General features: G+C 44.5%; 1 protein-coding gene across 4 annotated transcripts in view; it reads right to left on the bottom strand.

The window, feature by feature from the left end:
• The window catches only part of TBL1XR1 (transducin beta like 1 X-linked receptor 1), a 191,568-nt gene extending 185,995 nt beyond the window's left edge, over window positions 1-5,573 (bottom strand). For 2 of the 4 annotated variants that reach the window (XM_029214590.1, XM_029214589.1), the window contains exon 1: window positions 1,010-1,146. Coding sequence is in view for 1 of the 4 variants with exons in the window: in XM_029214587.1 (XP_029070420.1) it covers window positions 5,477-5,543 (67 nt within the window). In the remaining 3 variants the exon portion in view is untranslated. Of the gene's footprint in view, window positions 1-1,009; window positions 1,147-1,799; window positions 2,009-5,476 lie in introns of those variants that run through there. The other 2 variants (XM_029214587.1, XM_029214588.1) reach the window with 2 other exon arrangements.
• Window positions 5,574-15,187: the final 9,614 nt, after the last annotated feature.

The raw sequence follows: 15,187 nt of genomic DNA, 5'->3' as shown, positions 1-15,187 counted from the left end.
CTCAAGGATAATTTCCGAGGCTTGCTTGCCATGAATTCCCATGATACAACTCAGCACACACACTGTTTTCATGGAGACAAAGGTGCCCTATTTCCCTAGACTACAAACTTATTAAAGTGGTGAGAACATACAGTTCCAGGAAGTCAAGATTACTAAAATACACCAATGCAGCATGGGTCTTATTTAACAAAAAATGAAAATAAACCACACTGGGAAAACCAAAAAGTCACTCACTCTATCTTCAACGTGTAACCAGGATATTTATTACAATTTTTTTTAAGGTAAGTAGATGAAAACACCACCAGGGCCTTATATTATCCAACCTGATAAAGGAGTCTTTAGGGAAAAAAAGGGGGGGAAAGAGAAACGATTACTTAATTATATGGGGGAGGAAGAATCAAACCATTTAGACTAAAAATAACCCACATTTCACCCACCAAATTTTATTAACAAGCTTGTTGAGATCAGCATAAGGGTCCTGTTTAGAAAACAAGAAAGCCAAAAGTCAACCTCCCTCTGTCAACTATAATCACATAAGTACTAAAACTCTTCACCTTGGTGCCCACAGAGTCCACGGTTTTAAGTAAACTCCAGACACTGAGGAAAAAACCTAGTTTTTCACTAGGTTCCAACACTTTTGTCATTTGTAATCACCCAATTATTTCCGAGAGTATTATTAGATAACCTAACAATGGGAGCGTCTTTTAAGAGCCATTACAACCCCAATTTTACATGAAACACACCATTTTCACAACCTAAATTTATTTTCGGTTGCCACTGCAAAGTGCTGCCTGTTCCAGCAAATTAGGAACTTCCAAAAATACTGAACACGCTAACACACGCATGTCTTCCCTCGAGCTGCCATTTCAGATTAATATTTCACTTATAAAAGTCTGCTTCTGTTCAAAAAATGACATCGGTTGCAAAGAGGAAGTTACCGATAAACCACTCTCACAACGTGGCCTTTACACTGTCAGAAAATAATGACTCTGAGCCACCCAAAACTTACCAGAAAGCTGGCAATAACTTTGCCAATTCTACACTTCTGAACCCAACTTCAAAGAGGCTCTATCAAATACCTCCTCAAGACGATAAAAAGCACTAAGTTACAAATAAACACGTCCCGGAGCGCGGCCGCGCGCCCCTCCCCCGCCCGCGCCCCCGCCCCCGCCCGGGACGCGCGGCCCCAACAGCCGCCCGCAGCCCCCAGCACGCCGGCCAGGGTCGCCGCGCCGGGCCCGGGGCCGCGCCGCGGGAGGGGAGCGGATTTCCATTGCTGCCTGAGGTTTAACAAAATAACGTGCACCGAAGAGATCCCTCTCCCCTGCTAAAAATAGGCTATAAAGGAGTCGGCCTCATGATGGCTCCTTGATTCAATTTGCTGCAAATTCTCTCCTGAAAGCCTCCCGCACATACACACATATACACACACACACACACACAAAATGGGGGTGTAAATGCACGAAGGGTGGAAGGGGGGAGAAGGCCGAGGTGCACATTTTCGGGAACAACATAATAAGGGTGAGGATCCCCCGGGACCAGGAAAGGGTAGGGGGTGGGCAGGCACGTGAGCATTTCAAAGAAGCCTGAGAGCAAAAAGGGGGGATGGGGCACCCTAAATGCCTTCCCTCCCCTCCCCCGCCAAACCCCCAGCTCCCCGAAGGGCCAAGTTGAAAAATGCATGTTCCACTTGCGCCCATCCCCCCCCGGCGGCCCGGCGCCCCCCGGCCGCCTCCGCCCGCGCCCCCCGCCCGGGCCCGCGGCCGCCCCCACCCCGGGGTCCGGCCCCCGGCACTTACCTGGAAACCGTGGCCTCCGACGCCGCTCCCCCCTCCCGGGAATGGAGACACAAGGAAATTCCCCTCCTCGCCGCCGCCGCCGCCGCCACCTCCAACCACCCCCAAAATAACCCCTCCGGGGGGTGAGAGGCAATTATAACCCCGGCGAGCGGAGGGCGCGGGGGATGGGCGCCGGGCGGGCGGGGGCGGGGAGCGCAGCGCGGGTCCCCAGGTGGCGAGCGGAGGTGCTCCCGCCGCGGGGGGAGGGGCGGGGGCGCACGCGGCCGGCGGCGGGGGGAGGCGGCGCGCGGGGGAAGGGCGCGAGCGGGGAGAGGAATTGAGGCAGAAGGTAAAAGCTGTTACTAAGGGAAAGAGCCAAACGGTTCGGAGCAGCCAACGGCTCAGACACTCAACACTGGGGAGAGAGGAATGGGGACCAGCCAGGCACAAATGAGCTCGCGAGGCCCGCGGCGGCGGCGGCGGCGGCGGCCGCGCAGCAAAACAAACCCAAGCGGCCTGCGCCGGGCGGGCGGGCGGGTGCGCGGGGGAGGGGCCGGCGGGGGAGGGGCGCCGCGGACGCGGGGAGGAGGCGGCGGCGGCGGCAGCGGCGCGGCGCGGGGGGGCGGGGGGGTACTGGCGGCCTGGATCTTCTCCCTCCTGCCCGCCGCGGCGGCGCAGGCTTTTAAAAAGAAAGACAGACCCGCAGGCGCTCCGAGGTGTCGCCCGGCCCCCGGCCGCCCCGCCCCCACCGCCGTGCGCGGCCGGGTGCGGGGCATCCTGGGTGTTGGCTGCGCGGCCCCGGGCCCGGTGGGGGCGGGAAGGCTTGTGACGCCTCGGGTGGGGAAACGCCGGTTAGCTTTTCTGGGTAGGCCGGCGGGGCTCCCGCGTGTTCGGGGACGGCCTGGCCCCGCGGGCACCCGGGCTGCGCGGCGCGGCCTGTGGGCCACACGCACGCGGTGAGCATGTGAGGTGAGCGCGACGCAGGCATCATATGGACGTTTGTTTGTGAAAAGATCTGCACGCACCTTTGTGTGCGTAAATACATATGTTTCTCAGAAGCGTACCTGGAAAGGTGCTTTATCTGTAATAAGCGATATTCAAAATGTAATCCAGAGCACGGGATCTGTGGAGAAAACACACTAACACAAGAAAAGGGTTTTGATACTAAACACAAAGCTGTAATTGAAGTGTTTATGCCCAAATGTACTGTGAATTAAACATATGGTGGTATTTATCGTCTGGTGGGTCTGTTTGAAAGGTTTGGTCGATCAGTTCGCGTTTCACAAAAATAAAATAATGTAACTAAATGTTTACTAAACATATATACCTCAACGGCAGCAAAGACAGTAGAAGTATATCCACTTTGTATACTTCTTGCATGTGTGTAGCACATCAAGGCGTCTTATAGAGTACAACTTAGATGAGTGATAATGTGACAATATGATGAGTGCAGCGGGTTGTTTTTAAAAAGGGAGGTACCTCACAGTTTTTAAAACAAATGTGTTCATCCAAGGTCCTCAAAAAGCAGGTCTTGGAGCCTACTCAGACCTTTGTATAAGCCTAGGGTAAAGAAAGCAGCTTACCCTTTTAATTTTAAGATTTGGCCTCAGAGAAACCTTTTTGTTGTTATTTTCAGTTATTGCTGTCTTCAAAGTAAAATAACAATTTTTGCAGCCATTTTAGGTAAGGGGTTCTGCTTTCTTACTTTCGTACTTTCATAACAATATTTGGAAATTGGTGTAGTCATTATTTTGAAGCAATAGCCTTTTCCTCTCAATATCAGAGACCTAAATTTTCACACCAAAAAAAAAGTTCATTAGAAGTAACTTTTACACGTCTGGATTCCGGGTGGCCTAATAAGCTCAGTGATGAGACAGGTGCTTTTTTTGGCCAAGGTCAAAGGCTCTTGCCCCTGATGAGCTCTTGGAGGGGGGTGGGGAGGAGCAGCTGAAGGCCTTTCCAGACCTTTGGGGGAGGGGCGGGGCAGGAGGGGCAGGAAAACCATCAGAGGAAAGGGAGTGAGATTGGAAACTCCCTCTGAACCACCAGAAGGAGAGTTCAAAGCATCTCGGTGGTTTGTCCTTAGAGCTATTTTCATATATGAAAGAGGGAATGTTAGATTAAACAATGTCACCTGATGGGAATTCAGATAACTGCAGGTTTCCAAAACACTTGTGTTGAGTGTACAGGGAAACAGCACAAAGAGAGCTAGTTTTGCATTTCAGTAAGATTCTAAAGCTTAGGCTTATTTACTGGAGAACTAGTACCTTTGCAAAGATGCTTTCCAGAAGCACTGAGAATATATCTTTCTTCTTTTATTTTTCAATATTTTTAGTGACATACGTATGTATGTCACTAAGCACAATCCTCTCTTCAATTAGTAAGCTATCTCAGTACAGCTAGGGTTCGTTATCTGAGCCACCCAATGAAACACATCTACTGGCCTAGCTTGTTCATGAAGTTTCATTGTGCCACCACTGTGCGTGGGTCCCGTCCAGGCAGCAGCTACTATAAAATCAAACCACTCATCCAGTGAATGACGACTTCCTGACTACACCGTTTCTTAATAGGGTCATCTCCAAACCTGGGACCCCAGACTTATCTTCCTTCAAAATGACCTCATTCCCTCCCTCAGTTTCACGGGGTCCCGGGCTTCTAGCCTGAAATTCTTATACCCTACACCAAGCTCCCTCCTTTCCTAACAGAAATTCCTAAATCGTTATTATCACAATGATAATAATAATCGATGCATTTGTTTACAAGGTATTTCTGTGCATAATTGACTTCGTTTGAATATCATAATAAAAGTCACCTAAGGGGACCTGTGCCATAAGCTTGTTCCAGTAAAGTGAACTTCCTCCGCTATGTTCACTGAAGACAGACTTGAAGCACCCTTCAGACAAAAACAGTACCAAATGTGGAAAAGCCTTGATTCTCTCAGCGAAGGGGTTTTAAAGGAGGCCATATTTTGATCACTTGGATTTCTATATTCCAGAACCTATCTGATATGACATTGTGGCTTCAACATGAAATACTCAGATAAAAGAGGCACCATACAAAGGTCACATGTATTGTTACTCCACCCACTAGTCATTCCAACACATCCAGTATACCAGATCAGAGGCCTCACCAAAATGCAAGCAATAATTAGGCACAAGAGTGAGGTAGCAACCAATTTCCAGTACTTTGTCCTAATCTAAAAGCCGTCCTTATGTTTTGAATATAAATGTTAATATGTTTCTAGAAAGGAGAAATTACTGTTACTAAGAAATTTTAAAGCAAAGAGGCACATTATGAAGAAAGTTCTCTTGAACTTTCTAGCTAACTTCTCAAGGAAGAGAAACTTCTTACCAGTAACTGTTACCAGAAGTTACATGTGTATTATAAAATGACTAAACAAATCTTGACTTGTTTTATTTCAGTAATATTACACCCAGGTTATGTGGTATGGCAAGATAGCCTATACCTTTGCAAATTTTATCACTCGGGAAATAGAAGACTTTAAAATTAAGGTGGTTTAATCCCAGACCTCAGGATCTCATTACTATATTTTTAAAGTCACCGTGATGTTTTAAGTTGTATATATTAGCTGATCTATGTAATTAAAATATTCAAAACAAACTTAATAGCATGAAAATGGTATTTGATACCAAAAATATTATCTTGGCACTGTAACTCTTTTTCGTATTGTTACTCACCCATGAAATCAGTGGCTTTATGTCTGCAGCATTTACCCCCAAGCTTCTTGCTAGCACCCTGTGACATGTTTCTGTTTCATTTTGACTCCGTTTGTGCAATTCTTTGTCTGTGGTTCTTCCAGCTATCAGCTTTTGCCACCCACACTGATACACATCTCAGCCACACATCTCAAGATCTCAGCACACAAGCTCCTTTTCTCCATCTGTGCTTAGCATGCGATGTGTGACCTTTCCTCATCAGCGTGAACCTTGTCACAGTTTTCCATGACTCTGTGACCCGATTTCATTACAATGAACTTTACTTGGGAGTCTTCATTTAAATTACAAAAGCAACACACAACCATCTTGCAAGTATTTATGCCTCTCAGATAATGGAAATAGCAGGTTGTATCCTGCCTTTGTGATTAGTCAGAATAGAAAACCAGCCACACACAGAGCGTACTGCTGTACCAATCACTTACTTATACTGACCAGCCATGGTCTTCCTCAGGCAGTGCTCAAGGCCTCACATTATGTTGATGGTTTTGCTGTTCATTCATTCAACAAACTTTTCCTGAATGCTTAGCATACCAGGCACAGTTCAAGAAGCTGTTTACAGTAAACCAAACACAGTCCCTACTCGCACGGAATTTATGGTCTAGTCCAGTCAGGTGGGGGTTAGGAGGACAGACAGACTTTCAAAAAATATGTCTGCATTAGGCTATCGTTTGACTTCTGTAACAAAGGCAATATAAAAAATGGCTTAAACAAAATAAAAGCTTATTCTCTAACATGGCCTTTCAAATGTAAGCATTCCAGAACGGATAAGGTATCAAGGACCCAGACTGTTCTACTAGCTCAACACTTTATCTCCTACCTAGTGGTCTAAGGTGGCTTTTCTAGCTCCCGCAATCACATTCAAATTCCAGCCACTGGGCCAGAAAGAAGGAGAGATAGAGGACTTATGTCTTCTCTTTCAGGACTCGTCCTGGCAGTTGTTCTTATCACTTCTACTCGTACTTAACTGGCCAGAACTTGGGCATATGACCATACCTAGCTGCTAGTAAGTCAGGTAAATAACAGGTAGCAAGCTTAAGTAAAATAAGGTGGGGAGAGGGTTGGGAGCATATGTTAGTTTAGATGGGGCTTTTAGAAGAGGCTGCTCAGTTAAGGTGACCTGTGAGCAAGAAATGAAATGAAGTTGGGGGATGAGTGGCAAATAGAAGAAGGCAGAGGGAATGTCAAATACATAAGAACAGAGGCCAAAGCAAGCGTGCTGTATTCGAGGAATAAAAATGATGCCAGTTGACAGGCACAAAGTCAGCCAAGGCGTGGTGGGAGAGGGAGCCAGGGACCATATGTGAAGGCCTTTTTCTTTTCATGAGATGGAAAGCCATTGAAAGGTTTCGAGTGGAGAAGTGACTTGACGCGACTTCTGTTTTACTATGCAGAGTGTTAAGTGCAATCGTGCAACAGTGGAAAGGGGACAACCAGTTAGGGGCTAGTGCAGAAATCCCAATGAGAGGTTGGCAGCATGGAGGATGGTGGCAAGAGCTGGTTAAAAGAAGCTAAACTCTGTGTACATTTTAAACAAGGATCAGGACATATATTTGTGGCATGCGAGAGAAACACAAGACTCAAAGATGATTCTGAGATTTTAGACCAAGCAAGTAGAAGAATGGACTGTCCATTTATCAAGGTGGGAGAGTCTGGGAGAGGAGAAAGTTTATGAGGGAAAAATCAAGAGTTTTATTTTAGAGTTTGATGTGACAATCAGACATCCCCGTGAAGATGTCAAATATGGAGCCAGATATGCATATCTGGTGTTCAGAGGAGGTATCAGAGCTGAAAATATAACGTTGGGACTCATCAGTTAAGTAAGGATATTTGAAATCACAGTTCTGGATACAAGTGGCTAGAGAGTGAGTGTAGGTAAAGAAGAGTTCTCTATTCCCTTCAGCTGTCTCCTGCCCCAAATGTCTCCCCTGCTCTTGATGGGCTCAGAAGCCTAAACATATTTTATCACGGGTGGATATAAGGTGACATTCTATCTGTGCAAGGACATTGATGGAAAGAAACCATAGGTCATATTAATGGCTACCAGTTATTGAAGCTTATTTCTTGTTACCAAGCACTTTTATCTTTGCTGTCCCTAATTTTCTCGAAAACCTGTAGAGGTAAATAATACTGTTATCTCAGTTTGATTCATGAGGAAACTAAAGTAACAAGACCAAATAGCTTATCTATGTTCACGTGGCAAATGGCAAAACAAGAATTTGCACTCAAGGCTGTCTGAGAGCCTTGTCTGCTTTTCCACTGAGTGCAACTAAGCAGGTCAAGTCAAGAAAGTGCAAGTGTTTGTTGCTGCAAAGTCCTTCCATGAACAGAGGAGAGAAATGCAAAGTGGAAAAAAGGAGAAACTGCTTCAGGGGAGGAACCGCATCTTAATCTCATTTATACGACCCACATCTGCTAGACCAGAATCTCAAAAAATGCTTATTGAATGCAGTGGTTATAATAAACCAGCTGCATTCAGTCACTTGCACTCTGAGCTATTAGTGCGTCTACACAAGGAGGAAATGATTACACGAGGAAGACCTTTGCCCCACTCACTGCCTACCTCTCACCACCTCCAGTGCTCCCACGTGGCAGTTTGGGTGTGGCATGTTCTCGAAGACAGGTTTTGTGGGCAAAGAAGGCAACATGTTGTAATTCAGTTTTATTTATTACAAATTTGAAAACCTAGTTTTCCTTTAAGCTTTCAAGCTCCATATCTAAGTCTCTCTTTTAAGTGAACGCTTACAATCTGGTTAATTAAATTCCTTTGAATTCTTAAACTTCATTTATACATTTAATGTACTCAATCTTCTTTTTAAAATACTTCATTGGACTGCCCTGGTGGCGCAGTGGTTAAGAATCCACCTGCCAATGCAGGGGACAAGGATTCGATCCCTGGTCCGGGAAGATCCTACATGCCACGGAGCAACTAAGCCCATGCACCACAACTATAGAGCCTGCGCTCTAGAGCCCGCGAGCCACAACAAGAGAAGCCACCACAATGAGAAACCCGCGCACTGCAACAAAGAGTAGCCCCCGTTCGCGGTACCTAGAGAAAGCCGGCGCGCGGCAACAAAGACCCAATGCAGACAAAAAATATAAATAAATAAAATAAAATAAATGATAAAATACTTCATTGCTCGACAAACAAAAGAATCACAAGTAATGCTCATAAATATGATAAACTAATTATAAAATATGATGAATCTTAAGTTCTTTTGAATATAACAAAAACACAGATTTAATAAAATTCTCATATCTTTTCACTGGAAATCACAAATCTAAATCAACTACAGAGTTCACATAGATGGTTTAAATTGGCATCACAAGGACAACCTGTCAGGCATTCTAAAACGTCAAATTGTCTTAAACATTACAAATGTTTAAAACATCAAATACAAATATGCACAAGTTATTTCTAAGCATAGAATAAAAAATTTACTTTAGTAGACTTAAAAAGTTTAAGTACATAAGCTTTAAGTAACTATTGATATACTTATCTCTTTATTTAACTTTATGCTTTACTGAGGCTAAAAGAAACATGCTTTAAATAAAAAATTCTACCGGCCCAGGTGAGTTAGGGTAAGTGGCTAATTGTCCTGAGAGGTCTGGCTGGAGATGCAGACATCGGAGTAGCATTTCTCACAGCTGATAAGACATACTGAACCCTCCTTAATGCCGCCGATGGGAACCCCAAATTCTTGCCTTCAGGTGGGTAGTGGTCTTGCCACCGTTCCTGCTCACAGATTCTGGCTGAACCTACTTCTTCCAAGTGATTGGTATTTGTACCCCTACTGCTAGATTGCTGACACACATAGCGGAATTCAACCAATTTATAAACTATTTCATTTTATTCTGAATTGTTTGTATTTTATTCTTCTCTGATGGGACTACAATTCTTACAGAAATTAACTGTGCACATTCTCATGTCTGTGGCTGGCTCTGCAGTTCTGAACACACATACACACACACACACACGCCCTTATCATGGCCACTGGAAAGTGAGCAGACTTCACTTTATAAGAATACGCCAAATGCCCTTACGTTAAGATTTCTTAAATTGTGTTCCACTCATCATGGGCACATAGCCTGCACTTTGGGGAGTAAAAGGTTCAACATTAAAGAAGTCTGGGAAATCTCACATGTTAAATCCACCTTCTAGAGATTTGCAATGTTCATTAGCATGTTAAAGACTGAGAAACCTTGCAGTATGACAATCTTATAAACCCTTTTAACCCCCTTTTTAAAGACACACCTTTCAAAATCTTGCAAAGCTAGGATTCTGTGGAACGCATTTGGTAGATTGTGTTCAAATTTGGTTAAATGTCTATTTTAGTTCTTGATCTTTTATTTTTCTACTTTTTGGAGATCAAAGCTTAGATATACAACTAAATGGGCTTCCTAATACTTGCCTTCCCCTAAACTTATCCCACCCAGCCACAGACAGAACTGAATAGTCACAGCCCTTCCCCACAGGGGAAACTGCTCTCCCAGGGGCAAATGGCGAGAGAAATTATGTGTCCCGTGGCAAGTCCCCTCCAATAAGAGAGGGGAAGTCACTGAGCACCTGTGCTCACTTCCTTCCGACACTCTTGAAAGTCACTGTCCTTTGCAGAGACTCAGAGAGCTCCTCATGGGGCACAGGACCTCCCTCCCTTTCTACAGCTTTTGATGTGATCTTCCTTGAGCAACACAAAGGAAAGACTGTGTATGCCAGTACCGAGGTTATCATTGAATCAAATAAAATGAACTTGCTTTTAGACACATTTAGTGATAGGTATAACAACCACGGGGCTAGTGTAGAGGTCAGAGGAACTGGGTTCTAGATGCAGCTCTATCCGAGTTGTGTGTCATCTTAGACAAAGCAACAAGCAGCTCAGAAACTCAGCTTCCTCATGAATAAAGTAGGGAGCACATTAACAAGATTGCTCCAAAGTGGCCAGTTCTGCATGGCCACACCACATCATCCTGCTAACCGGCAGGCTCACAGCCCATCTCCATCACTCAGTCAGCGTCTGTGGGTGACTACCACGTGCCAGCTATTTCACAGGGCTGTCCCATGCCTCTAATGAAATAATGTTTGTGAAAGTAGATCACAACCTCCTTTCAAAAGCAAGGTATTTTTAGCCATTATTCTGCATAATAAAAGGTATAAAGAATAAGAGCTATGGGAAGCCTCTTAAACACATTTCACCTGTTTGGAAGTCTTGCCTACCCCCCGGGGGTGGCCTGACTAACTTTGAGAGCAGAAGTCACTTTGAGCTACAGCCAGAGGAAGTAGAGACCTGGGTCAAGACCAGCTCATGACACAGCTAACCTCAGAACATCAAATAGTAGTAAGAGCGAGCGTGTTATTGAGTACTTACCATGTGTTAGGCCTTTTGTTCAAAACCATTTGATGTAGATTAACATTAATCCTCGCCACAGCCAGATGAATGAGGAACTATTATCATCCCCTGTCCACAGATGAGGAAACCAAATCACAGGCTGGTTAAGTGACTTGCCTGAGGTTCCCTAGCTATAAATGTCAGAGCTGGATTTTCATCTAGGCAGGTGAGTTCATACCCTTAACCACTACTCCACACAGCAAGCAGATCTGAGCCTGGCAGGGGTGGGGGTGGGGACAGAACTGCTGCAGCCAGAGAGCATTCTGGGTCACAAGCCAGCCCGGAGGTCCTGGGAGGCCTCTCTTAGGACCACAGGTGTTAGAACCTGAGGAAGTCTCAAGGAGCAGACCTCTTCACTACTCTAGCGAGGGATGCATGAGACCCTCGGTCTCCAGAAGCTCCTGGCTGGCAGAAACCCTTGCCCCCAGGTGTTGAGAACTGGGGCACCCACAGCCTGAGGAAGGGTAGCTCCAGACCATAGCACGAGGTGGAAGCCAGGGGAAGGGGGCAGGAGGAAAGGAGGAGTAGAAGCAGACTGCAGTCCTCCCTCCAGCTGGAAAAAGGCAGCCAGGTCAATGGGTTTGCCTTTGGGCAGAAGGATTAGTTCTCTTGAGTAAGTACACTTGGAGCTGAGAGCTGGGCCAGGCTTCCTTCTAATGAGGAGTCAGAAAGGAGCTACAGAGGAGTGAGGGCAGAGAAAGGGACATGGCGGGCTCGGAAGCTGGGGGACAAACTTTTACTGTAAAGGGCTAGATAGTAACTACTTTAGGCTTTGCAGGCCATGTTCTTCTTTGTTTTGTTTGTTTGTTTGTTTTCACCTCCAACCTTTTAAAAAGTATAAGCCATTCCTAGCTCCAGGCTGCTGCTGGATTTGGTCTGCGGGTTATTGTTTGCCGACTCCCGATCTAGAGAAATCATTGGTAAACCTCACCATTTTACCTGAATCTGACCCTGCCCTCCTCTCCAAAACTGGCCATTTACCTCAAACTAGGGCCCTCCAAGGAATTGGAGGATCACTGTGATGAGGAAAAGGGCGTAATGTTCTGACCCTGGTGATGCATCTTGAAATCTGAGTGAGGTATGTTCCGCTGGGGTGCTACAGGACTAACTCTTTTTGGCAACCCCAAAGTTTGCTCTGGGGATTATCATGCCATGCACAGCTGCACACATGAGCAACTCTGCAAGACTTATGTTCCATGCCACATTCCATTTGGGAACTGATGCCCAAGACAATATTGCAGAGCAATGATACTCAGTATTACTCTATTTCAGAGAAAGTGGAGTAGCAAACTTTTGTCTCAGTACCCAAAAGTGGAATGTCCCAATGTCTTTGAGAAGAGCCTGACCTCAGCAGGAAGAAACTGTACCTTTAAGTAAACTTGACTTTCAGTCATAATGTCTCCTTTGAAGAGCCCAGATATGCAATAAGGAAGTTCAGCTGTAAAAAAAGCAGCTTTACAAATTTTGCTATTAGAGGGGCAGCTCATTGTCCTACCATCTGCCCCAAATTATCTGTCTCATAGCTAGACACAAGACAGTTCTTCTCTTCCCACCTTGAACTTGAACTGCTATTTACTAGAGCTATTCTTAACACAAAGGCATAGTTTTAAGGCAGGGAGGTGGGAAAAGGGGAGGGAACTTATAACGCTTTTTTTTTTTTTTAACCTAAAAATTTACAGGAGATCATGGCATCCAAATAATTATTAGAACGTTCCAATACACTTCACATGAATTTAAAGTGTCAGAGAGACTATGTATAATGGAATACAGGGAAAGGTTATTGATATGGGGCAAAGGACAGAAAAGTTTTCAGTAGGAACATGAAGTTTGGGAAGAAAAAAATGAGAGAGGGAAGGGGTCAAGAGAAACATCCAGTTGAGAAGCTTTGGTCCACCATGGCTTAGAGGTCTGAAAGTGGCCACTGGCTGGGGCAGAAAGGTCTTAGAAACAATTTCCCCTAGTTCACAAATCCTGCCTGGGACCTGCTTAAAGGGAACACTAGGAAGCACTTACTGGATTCATTACATTTCCCCTTGCCTGGGTGGCCCATTGCAATCTCCCTGACAACGGTTCCTGTGTTGACCAAGGCAGGCCGACTAGACTGCCTAATTAACCAAGAAACAGTAATAAGAGAACTGCCTCACAGTAAATTTTAGGAAAATGTTCTGTGGAGGTTTAAAATTACAAATAATTATCTACTTGGAGTAGTCTAGGTAAATTAATACTTGGAAGGTTTGAAATACATTTTATCTTAGAGATCCCTTTATATCCTATGAATTCTATATATCTCTATATATTTGGTACTTAGACCAAGGAGCAGTGGCTCTCATCTGCAATAACCTCCTAGTCTTTGCTTCCTTTCCGGCTTTCCTCCAAAACGTTTGCATGAAGCAGCTTAAAACCTCTAATGCCCAAACTTCTCTGAAGCCCCACCTGCATGTGCCCCTCTGCCCTGGGCTGTGTTGTGGTCACGCTGAGTTTTTCCAGTTCAGTGCATGGACTGTGCTCTCTCCCACCACAAAGCCTTTGCCATTGCAGTAACAGCTGCCTGGGCCACCTGCTCTCCCCGTGCTAACCTCCACACCCTCCCTCTTCCTAGTTAACCCCACACTTTCACTCCTACCCCCTGGTCTCAATTCAAGCATCACTTCCTTGGGAAGACTTTCCTGACCCCTGACAAGATCAAATGTCCCCATTATTCATATGATCTCTTTCTAACAGGACTCTGCTCCTTCACAGTGCTTATCACAGTGGCCATTTCATGTGCATTTGTCTAATTATTTGGTTTACAGTCTGTCTCGTCCACTGGACCATGAACTTTTTTTTATTAATTTTTATTGGCGTATAGTTGCTTCACAACGTTATGTTAGTTTCTTGCTGTACAGCAAAGTGAATCAGTCATATGTTTACATATATCCATGCTTTTTTCGATTTCCTTCACATTTAGGTCACCACAGAGCACTGAGTAGAGTTCCCTGTGCTATACAGTAGGTTCTCATTAGTTATCTATTTTATACATAGTAGTGTATATATGTCAGTACCAATCTCCCAATTCATCCCACTCCCTCCTTCCCCCCTTGGTAACCATAAATTTGTTCTCTATATCTGTGCCTCTATTTCTGCTTTGCAAATAAGTTCATCTCTACCATTTTTCTAGATTTCACATATAGGCAATATTATATATTTGTTTTTCTCTTTCTTACTTCACTCTGTATGACAGTCCCTAGGTCCATCCACGTCTCTGCAAATGTCACTATTTCATTTTTTATGGTTGAATAATATTTCATTGTATATATCTACCACATCTTCTTTATCCATTCCTCTGTCAATGGACATTTAGGTGGCTTCCATGTCCTGGCTATTGTAAATAGAGCTGCAGTGAACATCAGGCTGCATGCATCTTTTTGAATTATGGTTTTCTCTGGATATATGCCTACGAGTGGGGTTGCTGTGTCATATGGTAGCTCTATTTTTAGTTTTTTTTAAGGAAACTCTGTACTGTTCTCCATAGTGGCTGTACCAATTTACATTCCCACCAACAGTGTAGGAGGGTTCCCTAAACCATGAACTTCTTAATGGCAAAGATTATGCTTGTTTTATTTATTAATGTACAAGGCACAGAGAAAGCACTCAAGGTGAGCTGTTATTATTATATACGTCTGGAACAGTAGATCAGCTTTTCATTTGGGGTCTTTTAGAACGCTGTGTGCAAGTTTACCACTTACAGAATTGACTAGGAACAAAACAAAACAAAACAAAACCTATGCGTAAGCATGATGCCAAACTATTCCATCTGATAAATTAGTAGGAACATGAGAAACAATGCTTTTAGATAAACAGAGTATACTGTTCTGAAGGGTTGGTTTATTCATGGGTGTATTGTGTGTGTGGGGGGGGTATTTTTATAGCGTAACCAAGAGAAATTATGGAGTTTTCAAATAAAAGAAATTCTAAAGACCTTTTGATCTGTAGGCAGCAAATGTAGGGCCCCCCCCTCAGACTCCCCGCCCCCATCCTTCACCCCAGTCAGCCTACAGGGGCACACATTCTACCATTAAGTGTAGCAAGATGAGAACTTTGAGAAGTGCTTAAATAAGAGGATTACAAAATGCACCCAAAATATAGAAAAATGATTCCTTTCTCTCTAATCTTTTAAAAATATGAGATCAGGATAGTAGTAATAAGTAAGATCCATACCCACACCCTCACAATTTCTTAAGCCTAGATCAGTTTGTGGTAAAACATTGTTTTCTAAAGCATATAATCTCATATATCTATATCTATAGAT

Source organism: Monodon monoceros, unplaced genomic scaffold (assembly GCF_005190385.1).
Source record: "Monodon monoceros isolate NGI ecotype Baffin Bay Population unplaced genomic scaffold, NGI_Narwhal_1 Super_Scaffold_11, whole genome shotgun sequence".
Lineage (NCBI taxonomy): Eukaryota > Metazoa > Chordata > Mammalia > Artiodactyla > Monodontidae > Monodon > Monodon monoceros.
The sequence above is the reverse complement of the archived record's forward strand: the minus strand, read 5'-3'. Positions and strand labels throughout refer to the sequence as shown.